Here is an 18662-nt window from a genome sequence, read left to right as displayed (position 1 = left end):
CACAGTTTGTGTGTAAGCGAATAAGGAGTGTGTACGTGTGCGAGTGTGTGGAGCGGTGGTGTCGGTGGCGGTTAGTGCGCCACGCTACGAACCTGGCGACACGAGTTTGATTCCCGCTCACGGCCAACACCAGTGACGATTATCTGAACCGGTCCTCGGCTTCCCCTAGGTTAACTCGGCCCCAAATTAGTACCTGGTGCGGTGTGTAAGCATCGCCACTAATGAGACAGGTGGTCGGGCTTGGTGCTGGCCACCCACCCCCTTGTGTGCTGTGTCGGCTTTCATAGGTGCTTACTAACAGCACTTCCCCAAACAGTCTGTAAAGGATACACGGGGGTCTGTCTTTGGAGAGTGGCAGGACAGTGGTTTGAGAAATTGTGCTACAATCCCAGCCATCTTTACCTCAATTCCCATCCGTGGAGAGCGGTATCTGAACATGCCGTGGGCTTCCCCTAGGTCATCTCCGCCTTAAAACAGTGCCAGGTGCAGTGTGTGTGTCAACACAGGCACTAGGAAGACAAAGGTGGTCGGATGTGGTGCTGGTTACACCGCACCCCCCCCCCCCCCCCCTTGCATGCCACGGTGGCCTTAGCCGGGTGTTTGTCGACAACTTTCTATTCAAGTCTCTGACGTTAAATGGAAGATCTATGTCTGAGCGTGAGCGAGACGCAACGATGGGCCAATGAGTGCCAACCCCAACAGCCCACGTGGCTGTGTGCCAGCAAAACAGGAACCTTGGTATCTTTTTTTTCTGTTCCATATGAGCGACTAACATCTGCCTCCTCGGACATTAACGAGGCATAATTAATGGCCTGGTGTGCTGTTAATGCACGCCTGTAATCCAGTGCTCTAGAGGCGGGCTTGGTGCTGAGATTGGGCAGATTTCATCAACATGCGCTGCCACGCTCCCAGCCTGCGAGGTGACGCTGGAGATGGCAACGCAACAAACAGGTTGCCAGCCAATGTGGAGGGATCGTTTAGTGTTATATTGTCGTATGTGTGGGGTTTTTCTTCGGGCAGTCTTTCTTCCAACAAGGGGTTGGTCAAACACCCCAACGCAGGACCCTCCAAAAACAAGTCCAGAGACTTATTTTATCACCTGCTGATTAAAATGTCAAGTATTACTGCAGTGGCTAGAAGTGAACACGATTTGTTTGTGTCACTTAGCCACGCATTTTTTTTTTTATTCCGATTGCACTATGGGTTTCACAACGCCACGACATTCAGTACCCCCTTTGGATCACCCGCACGGCGGTGCGCGTCACCCTTCGCGTCAGAGAACAGCCCACGGAAGCGGGTATCAGAGCTACCTTTCGAGATCCCTTTGAGTGACCTGTGATCCACGCGCAAAAGAGAGCAGCACTTTGACAACCGCTCTGCATATGACAGCGAGGTTCATCGCGCCACCGTCGAATTTATTTAGAATTCTTGTAGCAGGAATTTAGCCCAAATTCAATGTGATCGGCTTGATACCATTAATCCGCCACATTTGAAGGCAAGGAATATGATTCTTTTTAATAAATGCTGTGTCTGCAATAAGCCTGAGACTGAATGCATTGCTAATGCAAGTCCCTAGTTCCAAGTCGATCAGGAGCTTAACAGTTATTCTTTGTTAACTAACTTGGTTCCATTTATGCCAACTATTAATCCATTCATTCCCTATATTAATACATTAATTCCCACTTAATCCATTAATTCCAACTAGTAATCCATTAATTCTCACTTAATCCATTCATTCCCACTAGTAATCCATTCATGCCCACTTAATCCATTGATGACCACTATTCATCCATACATACATACAGGAATGCCTAAAAGTAACGTTATTTTTTCAGTAGGGTCCTTCATTTGGCATCTTTTGGCAACCCTATATACATTGCGAGCAAATTGGAGTACCCGGAGAAAGAAAACAACACAAGAGGGGGATGCCACTTACAGCTCCACACAGAAGATTTCAAAAACTCATCTACTGTCTCGCCATCCGCTGGCCACCTTGCAGGTGAGGAAGTCTTTAAGCATCACAAATCAATGCGACCCACCAATGCTCGTCTGCCAAGTGCTGTATATCACATGCACGTTGTTGTCGTCACCACCACCACCAGAGTTGTCTTTTCCCTCCCTGGAAGAGACTTCTTGAGTCTACTTCAACTCGCACCGAATGAGTGTCTGAGATTCCACGTTCCTGTGGCCAGGGCCAGTCAGAGAAACAGGATGAATACAATTGACCTGCATAAAGTGATCCTCGTTTTGTTGATGCCCGAGTGATGGAAAGCGGAAACAAGCCCTAAACAGGAGTTGAAACGTTCCAATTGCGAGCTGCAATTCTTTAGAATATAACGTTATTGCTGCTGGTGATGTTTCTGTAACTGCCGCTGCGAATGAGTCACTGACCATTCCTCTCTCCGTAATCTCGGCCACTTGGGCACAGAAACATGACATTTGCGTCAGAAATTTTCGCGCAGAGATGTTGCCACCGCCATCACCGCCGCCGCCGCCAGCGTCAACCGCAACCATCACCACCGCAGCCACCGCCACCCGGCGCTCGTGTGAACGCTGATTGATGGTGGCGTGCCGTGCTCGCAATTAATCAGCAAATGAAATTGTCAGCAGAATCGGAGCGGCGGGTGGCGGCGCGATGCAATGATCACGGGCCTGACAGCGCGTAGTCTGTAAAAAGCGCATTATTTTCCTGAGCCCTGCACACGTCGCCATCTGGCCGACTAATCAAACATTCCCTCGCAGCACCACGCCCGCCGTGTGTGCCTTCGCTGTTAACGCTTCTTTTGGAGTTTTTCCCCGCTCCTACAACCCAATGCTCTCTCTCCCCCCCCTCCCAGTAGTCCGCCCACCTTTCCCGTTAAGCACCTGCGTGCCTGCCGCTCGCTCGCGAAGACATTAGGCCGAGCGTAGCAGCACGGAAGCACAATTTGTCAACTTTTAATCAAGCGTAACTTATGCGAGGCGAGGCTGACAAGGTCCGGCCTTGGCAGCCAAATGAGCAAGAGCATGGTGCTCGTCTGTGAGCGGCCCAGAGCCTGTGGTGGAAAATCGACGATAAAAACGGAGGTAGATTTTATTTTACCAGGTAAGGCCCACTGAGCTATGTAGCTCTTTGTCAGAAGCGACCTGGCCACAAATGATAGCTTAACAAAACTGGCTTATCGTGTGCAAACTCATGGCAGCCAAATAAACTACTCGAAACGCATCTTTTTAAATGTGGAGGGAAAAACCGGAGGAGCCGGGAAAAACAACCACGTGACCACGGGGAGAAAGTGCAAACTCCAAATATACAGGTGCCAGGATACAACCCACGACCTCCTGCATGCCAGGCGAGGGAGTTACCATCTCACCACTGCAGCACCCCATTATTGTTGTGGGTAACAATATTTCCAAAAGACGACAACTGTTGACTTCTCACAAAATGGTACTTGCTTTAGCCACAGTGGAGTAACGATGGACTGAGTAAACCACCAACATGGATTTGTGAGTCGGGCACCCTTGCCATCAGCACTATATGGCCAAATAAGATCATTCAATTCTGAAATAGGAGTTGTATGTACTCATGTTTAAAACTTTTCCACAAACATCGATTGTATCCAAATTGTGTTATCAGTCATGCTATTCACTGAAGAGACATTGCTCTGAATTCCCTCTGTGAGCAGAGCAAATAAGACTCTCACCCAGCAGGGTGGGGGCAGTTCAAATCCCGGTCAGGGGTCTACTCGGCATACTATTCAGACAAAGACCCCAGCCTCCCACCCCCCCATAGCCTTAACACGACTGTCGGGGCAAGTGCTGTTAGCGAGCACCTATTAAGACCGGCACGGCACACGAGGGGGTGGGTGGCCAGCACCACGCCCGAGACCACCTTTCTTCTCCCCAGTAGCGATGTTCACACACCGTATCAGGTACTCATTTAAGGCCGAGTCCACCTAGGGGAGGCCCAGGATCAGTTCAGATGATCATCACTGGCGTTGGCCGTGAGCGGGAAATAAACCTGGGTCGCTGGGTTCGTAGCGCAGCGCGCTGACCGCTGCACTACCGTTCCCCTATATCAGCGTACCATTCATAGGGGGGTCAAACAAACGTGTAGCGCATTATTGTGATGTGTGAACAGTGCTCATTCTATCGAGACACTGGCCACCGCCATGAGAATGTGGAATTTCCACGACCGACTCAAGGCCACACCTACATTTCCGCGCCACCCCACGTCCATTCGACATGACGTTACGTTCCGCGTACATATTTCTGGCAGCACTGCGATGTGAACCGTCCTTCTTGTTTCCGTAGTCGGGTTTTTGTACGGACAAGCTGCTGAACGGGACGTTGGTTTTGTAACAATGTCCCCCCACCCCGGAACCCAAAGAGGTGTCGAACAGCTACGCATTAACTCGAGGAAGGGTTCGCGTGCGTGCTGGGTAAGAGCTCAAAGTAATTCGGCAGTGCCTAATCATTGCAAACAGAAAAAAAAGGCTTCCTCCTGATTTAGTGGGATGCGAGTGTTGTTTTAATTTTCCTTTTTTTTCTTACCGAGATTTAACCCAATTCTTCGAGTCTTAATTTTGTATCGAATTTCTTGGTAAGTGAGACAGATGCCATCCCGACACGTGCAGCTGTTTTAAACTCTTAAATGCACAACATCCTCGTGCATTTTAAAAGCGCACGGTGATAATCACTGTTACAGTTAAACAAATTATTTTGTCATGCTTGGTGCGTTGGCAGCGGACAACCACAATTAACAAAAACTCACATTCGTCACGTAGAATTATACGTGCTATGAAGCAGGGTCATTGCCCGAAACGTCGCCTATATTTATAGTTTTACGTCATGGCCGCAGAGTGATTGCAGTTAAATCTTGCTTTTTTATACATTATTTCTGATGCACCCCCACTCTGGAGTAATTTACAGGAAATGTTCTAATTATTTCAATCCTCTCAGAGAAAAATGTGAACGCTGAACACCGTCTCAAGAGGGCACACATTCGCACCTCCGATAAGCACGGCTGGCTATGTGCGGCGCGAAAGAAGTTACGTACACATTTAACGTACGCGTGCATCGTGACAGGTAGCGGCGGCTTGGGGAGGCCTTCCTCCGGCAGTGGACTTCTTCTCTCGTACGGCCGATGTAGATGCACAGCATCAACTACAATCTCACATTCAGCTGGTCAAGCCAGATAACCGCTTCAGGAGCAGCGGAGTCGATCGCCGTCGCTGTGATGTCTCCTTCGTATTTGTGGATGGAACATTGCGTCGTTCTACCTTGAACGGTCTGTTCTGGATGACCACAGTCGCACACTACTTGAGAGTTTTTAATTTTCTATTTGTGCACCATCGGGTATCCGCATCTACTGCCATGGTTTGTGCAGCGGATGCAGTTTAGGGTGGACCATGAGCTTCGTGGAAGATCAAACCCAGCGATCTTCTGCGTTGGGTCTTTCATGGAGGTGTTTGTTTGCGAATTATTTTTTAACTCCATTCAGCTTTCCAAGCAAGCTTCAGTGGACTGATCATGGCTGATGCATCATTTGTGGTGTCTCAAAACATTTTTAATTTTCCCTGGAAAGACTTTTTCAACACGTTTCCAAAGAACCAGGAGAAATCAATCTACATTTCAACAAGTCGTGAAGATTCATGATAGGTTTTTTTTTTAATCAAAGTGAGGTTTAAAAAATATATATTATAGATTTTCCAAAACTCCGTGTTCTGGAAGAAATTCAACTTATTTGAGTAACATTTTTCTTTGGGGATATTTATTGACTGTTCAGGGGGGGTCATGCTGAAGGCAACTGTCAGAGGCCACTGAGACGACGGGAGGAGATAGACCCACGCGTACGAGGGAGACGACAATTTTAAACTCTGCACAAAGTCAGCGACCTCCTTGCTGTACACTGTAGCCACTCGGCATCAGGGCCGAGGCAAGCCGCACGCCTTGTGTACATGGCGATCTCTGCGCGATCCACCAACCTCGTACATCCAAAGCAAGGCGGGGGTGGTGGGGAGGGTTTGGGGTTTGTATGTATTATATACGATGTAAACGTTGAACTACTTTCGCACCGTTATGTAGCCAAACCGTGCTAATATCGGAGAGAGGTGCGGGGCGCACATCGACAGCGAGCGCGGGCTCACGGCCGACCGCGCGATCCGGGAGAGGACGGCGCGGCGCTGGCCGTGGCGAATACGGCGGCGGCGTTGTCGTCGCGAGCGTTTATTAGCGCAGCTGCTGCCGCTGCCGCCAAGCGAGCGAGCGGGCCGTTGTGCGGCTGGCTGGCTCCGCTCTGCGCCGCGCTGACATCTCATCGGGCCACCGACAAGCGCGCGTGATTAATAGCGGCGAACGGCGGCAAATATAATAAGGAAGCATGTTGCAACTATTATTTAAATGTCAGGGTGGCGGTGGTGCCTTTTTTTTTTCCTCCCTCTTTTCTTTCAGGGAGGGGAGGCTGGTGTGGGGGTGGAAGGACCACCTGCTTTCGTCGGGAGCCGGGCGATTAATTAATGGGCGAGAACACAGCCGCGCGTCGGACGCCTGCCGGAGATTACCATAATGAGGCTCGGTGGAGTGGCGGAGAGCTGCCGGCTCCTGCCGTGGGTTATCGAGGCTCTCGCGCACACACGCGAGCGCGCGCACACGCATGAGCGTGCACGCGCGTGTGAATATTAATAGCCCGACCTCCCCACCCCGGCGAACCGTGCGTAGCCATGCTATGCCCGTGTCGCACGGCGAGTGGAATTTTTTTCTGGGGCGGCCAGGCTACATTTGGTGCGGTGGACACGAGCATTCGAGTTGGGTTCGTTCGTATTCTACCGGTTGCTTGTGTTGACGTGAAAGCATCTCCACCCCCACCCCCCCTCTTGCTCCCATCTGTTGGAAATTCCACATTGCTATTGCAGGGGGCCAGTTTCGCCCCCTGCAATAGCAACTGTAGACCCCTGGGGATGGGCTGTGCCAATCCCCTCTTCGATTCAAGTGCTTGATCCACTGCCAGTCAGCCAGATGAACAATATTTTGTATACACTGCTGACGATGTTTTTGTTGACCAGGGGACATGTCTAATTCTCTAATTGAGATTAAAATTGAGATTAAAATGTTCTAAATCGAAGGAAAACATTGTCCATTATGCACAACCGCAGAAGTTATCCATAGCTACAAGTTAAGAGTTTATAGAACTCCACTTGGGTTGTCTCTCCTTCCTTCAACGGTTTTGCGAACGTTCGCAAGACCATTGATAAGCCTCATTCGGGAGGAAAGCGGCCGCGCGCGCAAAGTGCACGCAAACAAAGCACGCCGCACCAATATATCCTTCGGTCGAGTACAAGCAAGGAGATTGTTTACTCCACCTCGGTGCCAGTGCCGAGCGGAGGGGTGGAGACAGGTAGACACGAAGGACACGGTCGAAACTAGACCACAAAAGCACACGCGGAACACGGCAGACCGGGGAAGGTGGACGGTGCGTGCCCGTGTTCTTCGCTGCCACGAAAAAGGCAGAGGAGAGAACAGGCACGAGAGAAAGGACACGTGGGAAAAAAGAGAGTGGAAAAGACAGGCAGGTAGCGGATACAGGCAGACGGACAGACAGACAGACACAAAGCAGGCAGGAAAAGGCAGGCCAAGACAGATTGACACAAAGACAGACACACTGGCAGTTTGGCAGAAATACAGACGGGCAGACAAGCAGGTATACGGGACCGGCAGAATAACAAAACAAATGCATCCGTGTACACTTTCGCCACTTGCCACCTTTTCTCCTTTTGCTGCTGACGTTAAATTAAAAAACAAAACCCCGCGGATCCCAACGCGTGCGCGAGCCGAGCGACACCCTGGCGGTGGGCTCGCGCGAGGACGCATGTGACGGAGCGGCGCTCCCCGTGACCTCCATGCAGCGCGTTCTCGGGCACCCTCTCCCCGCAGCTCTCATTGCCTCCTCTTCCTCAATCACTCTCCCACTTGCTCGCTCCGTCCATCTCCCGCTCGCTCGCTTTCTGCTTCCCCCTCGCTCTCATTCATACTCCCTCATTAACTCTTACTCGCTCGCTCTCGACCTTCTCATTCATCTCTCCCTTGTTCACTCTTATTCGGCCACTGTGTCTCCTGCTCTCATCTGTCATTCTATCTCTCACCTCACACTCTCTGAGATTCTCGCATTTGTCCTCCCTCCCTCACACTCACTCGTTGTATCTACCCATCTCATTCATTTTGCTGCTCTGCCTCACTCCCTCTCATCGCTCTTCCTCCCCAGCTCACTCACCCACTCTCATCTCTCACCCCCCCCCCCTCAGCTCACTCACCCTCTCTCATCTCTCATCTCTCTCCCCAGCTCAATCACCCCTCTCCCATCTCTCCCCAGTTAACTCACCCCTCTCATCTCTCACCCCCCCCCCCTCAGCTCACCCCCCCTCCCTCAGCTCACTCACCCCTCTCTCACCCCTCTCCCCAGCTCACTCACCCTCTCTCATCTCTCTCCCTGCTCACTCACCCCCTCTCATCTCTCTCGCCAGCTCACTCATCCCCTCTCATCTCTCTCCCCGCTCACTCACCCCTCTCATCTCTCCCCAGTTCACTCACCCCTCTCATCTCTCTCCCTGCTCACTCACCCCCTCTCATCTCTCTCGCCAGCTCACTCATCCCATCTCATCTCTCTCCCCGCTCACTCACCCCTCTCATCTCTCCCCAGTTCACTCACCCCTCTCATCTCTCTCCCCAGCTCACTCACCCCCTCTCATCTCTCTCGCCAGCTCACTCACCCCTCCCATCTCTCTCCCCAGCTCACTCACCCCTCTCATCTCTCTCCCCAGCTCACTCACCCCCTCTCATCTCTCTCGCCAGCTCACTCACCCTCTCTCATCTCTGTCCCCAGCTCACTCACCCCTCTCATCTCTCCCCGGTTCACTCACCCCTCTCATCTCTCTCCCCAGCTCACTCACCCTCTCCCATCTCTCCCCAGCTCACTCACCCCTCTCATCTCTCTCCCCAGCTCACTCACCTCTCTCATCTCTCTCCCCAGCTCACTCACCTCTCTCATCTCTCTCCCCAAGCTCACTCACCTCTCTCATCTCTCCCCAGCTCACTCACCCCTCTCATCTCTCTCCCCAGTTCACTCACCCCTATCATCTCTCTCCCCAGTTCACTCACCCCTATCATCTCTCTCCCCAGTTCACTCACCCTCTCCCATATCTCATCTCTCTCCCCAGCTCACTCACCCCTCCCATCTCTCTCCCCAGGTCACTCACCCTCTCTCATCTCTCTCCCCAGCTCACTCACCCCTCTCATCTCTCCCCAGCTCACTCCCCCTCTCATCTCTCTCCCCAGCTCACTCACCCCTCTCATCTCTCCCCAGCTCACTCACCCTCTCATCTCTCTCCTAGCTCACTCACCCCTCTCATCTCTCTCCTAGCTCACTCACCCCTCTCATCTCTCTCCTAGCTCACTCACCCCTCTCATCTCTCTCCCCAGCTCACTCACCCTCTCCCATCTCTCTCCCCAGCTCACTCACCCTCTCCCATCTCTCTCCCCAGCTCACTCACCCTCTCCCATCTCTCTCCCCAGCTCACTCACCCTATCATCTCTCTCCCCAGCTCACTCATCCCTATCATCTCTCTCCCCAGCTCACTCACCCTCTCCCATCTCTCATCTCTCTCCCCAGCTCACTCACCCCTCCCATCTCTCTCCCCAGGTCACTCACCCTCTCTCATCTCTCTCCCCAGCTCACTCACCCCTCTCATCTCTCCCCAGCTCACTCACCCTCTCATCTCTCTCCTAGCTCACTCACCCCTCTCATCTCTCTCCCCAGCTCACTCACCCTCTCCCATCTCTCTCCCCAGCTCACTCACCCTCTCCCATCTCTCTCCCCCGCTCACTCACACCTCTCATCTCTCTCCAGCTCACTCACCCCTCTCATCTCTCATCTCTCTCCCAGCTCACTCACCCCTCTCATCTCTCTCCAGCTCACTCACCCCTCTCTCATCTCTCTCCAGCTCACTCACCCCTCTCATCTTTCATCTCTCTCCCAGGCTCACTCACCCCTCTCTCATCTCTCTCCAGCTCAATCACCCCTCTCATCTCTCATCTCTCTCCCCAGCTCACTCACCCCTCTCATCTCTCCCCAGCTCACTCACCCTCTCCCATCTCTCCCCAGCTCACTCACCCCTCTCATCTCTCTCCCCAGCTCACTCACCCCTCTCTTCTCTCATCTTTCTCCCCAGCTCACTCACCCCTCTCATCTCTCCCCAGCTCACTCACCCTCTCCCATCTCTCCCCAGCTCACTCACCCCTCTCATCTCTCCCCAGCTCACTCACCCTCTCCCATCTCTCCCCAGCTCACTCACCCCTCTCATCTCTCTCCCCAGCTCACTCACCCCTCTCATCTCTCTCCCAGCTCACTCACCCCTCTCATCTCTCATCTCTCTCCCAGCTCACTCACCCTCTCCCATCTCTCTCCCCAGCTCACTCACCCTCTCCCATCTCTCTCCAGCTCACTCACCCCTCTCATCTCTCTCCCCAGCTCACTCACCCCTCCCATCTCTCTCCCCAGCTCACTCACCCCTCCCATCTCTCTCCCCAGGTCACTCACCCCCTCCCATCTCATCTCTCTCCCCAGCTCACTCACCCCTCCCATCTCCCTCCCCAGCTCACTCACCCCTCTCTTCTCTCATCTTTCTCCTAGCTCACCCACCCCTCTCATCTCTCTCCCAGCTCACTCACCCCTCTCATCTCTCATCTTTCTCCCAGCTCCCTCACCCCCTCCCATCTCTCTCCCCAGCTCACTCCCCCTCTCCCATCTCTCTCCAGCTCACTCACCCCTCTCATCTCTCTCCCCAGCTCACTCACCCCTCCCATCTCTCTCCCCAGCTCACTCACCCCTCCCATCTCTCTCCCCAGGTCACTCACCCCCTCCCATCTCATCTCTCTCCCCAGCTCACTCACCCCTCTCATCTCTCTCCCCAGCTCACTCACCCCTCTCATCTCTCTCCCCAGCTCACTCACCTCTCTCATCTCTATCCCCAGCTCACTCACCTCTCTCATCTCTCTCCCCAGCTCACTCACCTCTCTCATCTCTCCCCAGCTCACTCACCCCTCTCATCTCTCTCCCCAGCTCACTCACCCTCTCCCATCTCTCCCCAGCTCACTCACCCCTCTCATCTCTCTCCCCAGCTCACTCACCCCCCTCTCATCTCTCTCTCCAGCTCACTCACCCCTCTCATCTCTCTCCCCAGTTCACTCACCCCTCTCATCTCTCTCCGCAGCTCACTCACCCCTCTCATCTCTCTCCCCAGTTCACTCACCCCTATCATCTCTCTCCCCAGCTCACTCACCCCTATCATCTCTCTCCCCAGTTCACTCACCCCTATCATCTCTCTCCCCAGTTCACTCACCCTCTCCCATCTCTCATCTCTCTCCCCAGCTCACTCACCCCTCCCATCTCTCTCCCCAGGTCACTCACCCTCTCTCATCTCTCTCCCCAGCTCACTCACCCCTCTCATCTCTCCCCAGCTCACTCACCCCTCTCATCTCTCTCCCCAGCTCACTCACCCCTCTCATCTCTCCCCAGCTCACTCACCCTCTCATCTCTCTCCTAGCTCACTCACCCCTCTCATCTCTCTCCCCAGCTCACTCACCCTCTCCCATCTCTCTCCCCGGCTCACTCACCCTCTCCCATCTCTCTCCCCAGCTCACTCACCCTATCATCTCTCTCCCCAGCTCACTCATCCCTATCATCTCTCTCCCCAGCTCACTCACCCCTCTCATCTCTCCCCAGCTCACTCACCCCTCTCATCTCTCCCCAGCTCACTCACCCTCTCATCTCTCTCCACAGCTCACTCACCCCTCTCATCTCTCCCCAGCTCACTCACCCTCTCATCTCTCTCCTAGCTCACTCACCCCTCTCATCTCTCCCCAGCTCACTCACCCTCTCCCATCTCTCCCCAGCTCACTCACCCCTCTCATCTCTCTCCCCAGCTCACTCACCCCTCTCATCTCTCATCTCTCTCCCAGCTCACTCACCCTCTCCCATCTCTCTCCCCAGCTCACTCACCCTCTCCCATCTCTCTCCAGCTCACTCGCCCCTCTCATCTCTCTCCCCAGCTCACTCACCCCTCCCATCTCTCTCCCCAGCTCACTCACCGCTCTCATCTCTCTCCCCAGCTCACTCACCCCTATCATCTCTCTCCCCAGCTCACTCACCCTCTCCCATCTCTCATCTCAGCTCACTCACCCCTCTCATCTCTCTCCCCAGCTCACTCACCCCGTCACTCACCTCTCACTCGCCAAATCAAATCACTCACACGCCCTCACTCCCCCTCCTCCAGTGCACTGTCACTATACAGTACATCTCTACTTTCTGACTCTACTTCACACTCTCAGTCTGTACCTTTCTTTCGTTCACTCATTCACCCTCACTCTGTCACTGTCTCTGACCTCTCGTTCTACCTCGCTCACTCACTCACTCTTGCTCAGCTCTCCCCCAGCTCACATTGTCACTTGTTCGCTCTCCAATTCCCCAGCTCCCTGCCTCTCTTGCCCTCTCTTCCACTCCCCCAGCTCACACACTCACGCGCCCTCTCATTCTCTCCAGCTTAAACGCTCTCTCACCTTCCCTCCGACACTCACTCGCACTCTCTCACCCTCTCCCAGTTCACACTTACTCTCATCTCCCTCTCTCCTCCGCTAAAGCTCACTCATCCTCTGACTTCCTCCAGCTCACTCACTCTCCATAGCGCACTCTATCACTCTCTCTCACTCTCTCCTGCTCACTGCCTCTGTCGCTCATCTCTCACTCCCCCCAGGTCACACTCTCATCTCTCACTACCTCTCACTCATCTCTCCACAACTCACACACTCACTCTCCCCCGGCTCCCTGCCTCTCTCTCTCACTCTCCCCAGCTCACACTCTCACTCGCCCTCTCTCTCGCTCACTCTCCCCTGGCTCCCTGCCTCTCTCGCTCGAGCATCCGGGGGAGACGAGACAATCAATCACGCCGCTGTCGTGGCCCGTGCCGTCACCCGCGCGGGATGGGTCAGCGATTGGCGGGCGGCAGATAGCGCGGCGGACAACAGCGTTGGGGGGGTGGGCGGGCGGGCGCGAGGGCAGTCGCGGGTGGCGGGTGGACACCGCAATTAAAGTTAAAAACCCGCGAGACGCGCTCCCTCTCTCGGAAAAGGTTATCGGGCGCCAGCGTAACGGAGGGCCGCCGCTGGCCGCTGCCTCGCACCGATTGCGCCGCACCGGCGTCGGGCAAGGGGCTCGACAGCAAAGGGGAAAATGTAAAGAACGCGCCGGTCTCGCTCGGTGGGCCTTCACGAAGGAAAGAAAAACACGTTCTCAAATTATATTCCCATTGTGCCGTCTGCATCAAGCCGCGAGACAACAAGCCGCCCCCCGCCCGGAAACCGTCGCGCTGCGTCGGCGACCGGCACTGGAAGTGCAAGCCACAGGAGTCGCGCTTCTGTGGCGTCTGCGTGGTGCAGTGGTCACGTTCGTGCCTCACAGCGAGAAGGGCTGCGAGGTGTCTTTTGGGTGCAGTTTTTATGTCTTCCCTCTAATCTGCATGGGTTTCCTCCAGGTTCTCTGGGTTCTTCGAATATATCAAAGTAAAATACACGTTGAACTTAATAAAACAAAAATATACGATGGAACTGATAAATTGCCAAACATTCCAATGCTCTAGAGTGGCAACATCTGTGCTGTAAATTCCATATTCCTGTGGCAGTGCCTGGACTACCCCACAGGGAAACTCTACTCCATTTCAGTTCCGCCGTCATGTTTACACCTACTAATGAATTTGTGTGGCTCGTATACGATATCAGAAAAGGGCCGAATAGGCCCTGTATTATAAACATCCGGTATCGGCGCAAGGAGCACTCTCCTCCCAGACTTTTAAGCAAAGGCGAGCGCCCCCACATTGCCCATCGCCGACCCCCAAGGTCACCGGAATGCCGACACAAGCGAGATGAGCCCGCCAAAAAAAAATGTTCTGCCTCTAAGATTGTTTTTTTATATATGCAGGTTCCGCTACTCTCCTCTATTCAGGGACTTTACAGGTGACTGGGTCTAAAAGTTTGCATGCATTGTCCAGGTTTGGCACAAACGCACGCTAACAATAACGCTCTTCTAGTCCTCCCAAGCCCCGAGCATCAATCAGATGCTGCTCGGTACCTGCAGCGTCAGGATTTTTTTTTTTACCGTGCGAGTGGGGAGCCGGGCGAGTGGGCGGGTGAGTGGGCGGGTGAGCGGGCGGATAGATGACGGAGGTTATAGAGAGTTCCAGGAAGAGGAAGGCATCATCGCGGTCAACTCTTTGACGCGACGCCCGCCACACTTTGTTGCGGCACCAGCCTCATTTTTATTGGCGACGAGCAGAGCAGGACCGGTTTCAAGTGTCTCCCTGCTTGAACGTTCCAACCACTTTTCCGCAATGTTACTGCCGTTCGCTGACCAGCGCTCTGTGATCCCAATGACCTCGAGGTTCGAATCACGGCCACGACAAAGGTCGGTGGCGAGCGGTATCCGAACCAGTCGCGGGCGCCCACACCCCTTTTTACCAACCCTGCACTGACCAAACATGAAGTACGGTCAACTCTCACGACTGACGTGGCATGGGCCTTTACCCATTTGTGGAGTAAAAAAAAGGTCTGTAAATTATGTTTTATTATTTGTTTATTTATCCATATGCGGTTGAAAATATGCAATTTCCATTCGTTGTCAGAACCACCAATGGAGCCGCAATGCTCATATGAAAACAGAATACTTGGCCAGAAAATTGACCAGAGAGCTCCATTCAAAGTTGTATCTTTTTTTATTTGCTGTAAATGTAGCTCACTCGTGGCTGGAAGGGTCATGTGATCCCATTACAGCACGTACGAATCAAAAATAATTTTACACTTATGGTTCGACGCAGGTATAGCGAGCGTAAGAATGGAAGTGACTTTATAGGCCGTTGCATGCCTAATTTCTCTACCCAGTTTGACTCCCCAAGCATTCACCAAAAAAATATTTTCCATTTGGTCAAATGACAGCTAATTCGCAACAATGGGCAGTGGATCACTATCTCAACAGTTGTAAGCTTGGCGCTCACAACAGCTGTCGGAAGGACAACTCGGCCGGCCGGTGTGCGCGTGGGCGAGTACGTGCGTGCCAAGTACCTGGGGCCTTCTCCTCCACCATGTCGCAGGCGCACAGGAGGTCCGCGTCTATCGACACCGGCTTCTGCTTGAAGAGGAACTTGGTAGTGGTCTTCTGTGGGGTCACGGGGTCAATCTCCACCTTGTCACCCGATATACCTGCCCGGCACACGCGACGCCGCAGACGTAAGCACAGGCTGTTAGCTGGAGGACAACCGAGCTGCTGGCAAGCACCCGTTAAAGCCGTATGAGAAAATCAAAATTTTGAATCTTTATACTGGAGGAATCCGATGAGCTATGAAGCTCTTTTTCACAGATACTCTAAAACGCGTGTGTATTCTAAATGCGGAGGGAAAAACCGGAGGACCCAGAGAAAAATCCATGCGACCACCTCCAAATATACAGGCGTCGGGGTCGGGATCGAACCGACGGACTCCTGCAAGCCAGGCGAGGGAGTTAACGTCTCGTCACCGCGGCTCCCTAACACGCGGCTGGAAGGGATGACGTGGCAGATGGGAGAAATTGGGCGATGGAATGGTTGTGAAAGGAGATAGCATGGCCGAGAGAATGACCACAGTGGAGACAGAGCAATGAGATCCGAATATTTATACTGGAGGAATATGATGATGTCACAGATGTCCAGTGGGGCCATGTCAGAACATTTCAGCAAACAATACAAAAATACAATAGGCGTGCCAAGTATAGTAAATGTAAAGAAACCGCTTACAAAAAAATATGCAACTAAATCAAATTTTTGATCTTACCAGGTAAAGACCACACAGCTATTAGCTTATATTTCAGAATTGACTAAGCCACACAAATGACAGCTCAACGAAGTGGTTTATGACGTGGAAATTTATAGCAGCAAAAAATACTACTCGAAATGCATCTTTCTAAATGTGGAGGGAAAAAGCAGAGGACCCGGAGAAAAATCCACGTGACCACGGGTAGAACGTGCAAACTCCCAATATACAGGTGTCGGCATCGAATCCACAACATTCAACATACCAGGCGAGGAAGTTAACATCTAGCACGTTTCTCATGCACGGGCGTGGGGTGGATTGTGGCATAGGCAGGACGAGGGATATGCCGATGGCGTGGGACAGGCATCCGTCCGACAGTGTCGAGCGTGTGGCTGCTGATTCTGTTTTGTCAAGAAGCCATTGGAGAGGTCACAGTAAGGTGAGGCCTATTGGTCACGTAAACGAAGGCGTGATCTATTTTGTCCAGTCGCAGCCATGTCCAATTCTCACACTTGAGGAAGCGTTTCAGGATGTGGCATAAGTGGGACGACATTCTTTGGGAAATGCCATTTGCTGGAAAATAAAAACTAAATAAATCCCACGTATAAATAAAGAGAGACCTGTGTTTTTTGTGATATACGTTGATCGACATCCTTTGTAAATCCAGTCAATGTCTTCAATATCCAAAGGAAGCTTAAACTCGAAAAACGCAGTACTGCTCTTGCTGGTTACATACCCAGTCTCAATGCTGTTTGGCTGCCTGACACAACTTTGAACCTTCATTTCTAAAAGACTTTATAATTGCAGGTGCACTCCAGGGACATCACGGCAGGGTGCCCGACTAATTTTTAAATCTCTCTCTGGCTATTAAGAGTCTGAAACTGACATCCAAGAGCCCAGGCTATACAGCCCAAGTATGTATCTCGAAGATTAAACATGTTCCTTTTTTTATTGCATATTCCTTTACGGCGCTGTCTGCCCAACGCCCCACCGTCTATACGGTTCAACACAGGCATTCCTAGATGCAGCAGCTGCTACTTTCTCCCCCACCAATCTCCTCCTCTTCCAACCTCAAACCCAGCGTGTAATGTCCCAACGTGATCTGATGAGATGTGTCAGCGAGCAGCGTGGCAAATCTCGGTAAACTCAACCGGCAATCAGTCGGCCAGGCGGCACGGGGAATTACTGGTCGCACTCTCTCTCTCGCCCGCCCACCCACCCACCAACTCGCTCGCGAACGAACACACACACAAAGGGCCGCCCTCACCGCCGTGCGCGGCTGGAGCACGCTCCTCTGCCTCCCAAACGAGAAGTGGCAGCACAAGCAGCACTCCATTTACCAGCGGGGATTATGTTGGAGCGTCGTGGGAAAGGGCGGGGGGGGGGTATGGAGCAGGGGGAGCTATCATTGCAGCGGGCAGGGGAGGGGGCGAAGGGGACTGCGAGGCAGGAGAGAGTAAAGGGCTTGGAACATTACACGGCCTGCGTGCATCCGTGCTAGCGTTTGCATCGGATGTGCGTTTTCCACCCTCTACCCCAGCAGAGGCAATTTACAACGGAATGCGGATTAATAAAGCATCTACGTGTGACTATGTCTTGAGACTGTGGTACAAATTAGGCAAATGGGGCCCCGTGTAAAGAATTTGAACGGGCTTTTTTTTATTCACGAGAGGAAGGAAAGAGGGGTGTAACAACTCGACAGGCTCGAGAAGGGACTGGGTTGACATTATTGTCAAGAATGTAGGGCACCCATACCTAACAGAGAGGATTCTTTCCTTTAGACATCTGGTGGTTCTCGGCAGCATTGGTTTAATGAAGCCCGACTCGGCTGACGAGACAATGAGTGGACAAACCAGTGCAGAGTTGGCTCGCAATAAACCGCCGCTGCTGAAATACTGCACTCCAAGAAGGTCATGTGGCTGACGGGATGTGTTAAAAAAAGAAAGTTGCATTTTTTTGTGTTTCGTGTGGGCGTATTTTCCGCTTATTTTGTTGTTGTAGGGGTGTTAGCCGCGGCTCAGCGGTACACACGCGACACTACGAATCCCGAATACACGAGTTCTATTCCTGGCCGTGGCCAAGCGGCGAGCGATATCTACACCAGCGGTTGGCTCCCTGCCCACCCCCGCTGCACCAACACACGCTGACCGGCGTGGTGCATGTTAGCCAACCAACGCAGCTTGCAGAGGCTGTTCTCATCCAGCAGTGGATGGATCAAGTGCTGTAAATGTTTTCACGGAATAGTACGAGAGATATTCCTTGGCACGGTCGTATGCCGAGCCGAAGAGGGAGAGTGATGAGCCTATACGTCAACAATAAGGGAGTCTAGGCATGGAAGCCAGAGGAAGGGGATTTCAGACAGGGCAGTAGTATAGAAAGTGCAACCTTCCACTAAGAAGTGGCAAGACAGAACAATCTTCTTGGTTCTTTCGGTAAAGTCACGTAGAAGGGAAGTAATAAAATAATAAAAATAAAACATAATAAAATAATTCTCACGACGTTTCGGCCACAACGCAAGCAGCCGTCCCCGAAGACAGGTCTGTCGGGGAGACAGCGTCTGAATGACAGACCTGGTCTTCACCTGGGGACGGCTGCTTGCGTTGTGGCCGAAACGTCGTGAGAATTATTTTATTATGTTTTATTTTTATTATTTTATTACTTCCCTTCTACGTGACTTTACCGAAAGAACCAAGAAGATGAATCCCTGCAGTCACGAAAGCTTTAAATCGAAATTTAAGACAGAACAATGTCACATTACAAACCAATCACTCCTAATATCAAGGTGGACCCATGGGCTTTGCTTAT

The 18662-nt window shown here is 52.5% G+C and overlaps 1 protein-coding gene across 4 annotated transcripts in view; it reads right to left on the bottom strand.

The window, feature by feature from the left end:
* MAPKAP1 (MAPK associated protein 1) overlaps positions 1-18662 on the bottom strand; it is a 131585-nt gene that overhangs the window by 17793 nt on the left and 95130 nt on the right. For all 4 annotated transcript variants that reach the window (XM_061550686.1, XM_061550684.1, XM_061550685.1 and 1 more), the window contains one exon: positions 15136-15273. In XM_061550686.1, coding sequence (XP_061406670.1) covers positions 15136-15273 — 138 coding nt within the window. The remainder of the gene's footprint in view (positions 1-15135; positions 15274-18662) is intronic.

The sequence above is a fragment of the Lethenteron reissneri genome, chromosome 12, assembly GCF_015708825.2.
Source record: "Lethenteron reissneri isolate LAM-NWPU_2019-01 chromosome 12, ASM1570882v1, whole genome shotgun sequence".
NCBI lineage: Eukaryota > Metazoa > Chordata > Hyperoartia > Petromyzontiformes > Petromyzontidae > Lethenteron > Lethenteron reissneri.
This window is presented reverse-complemented; position numbering and strand designations above follow the sequence as displayed.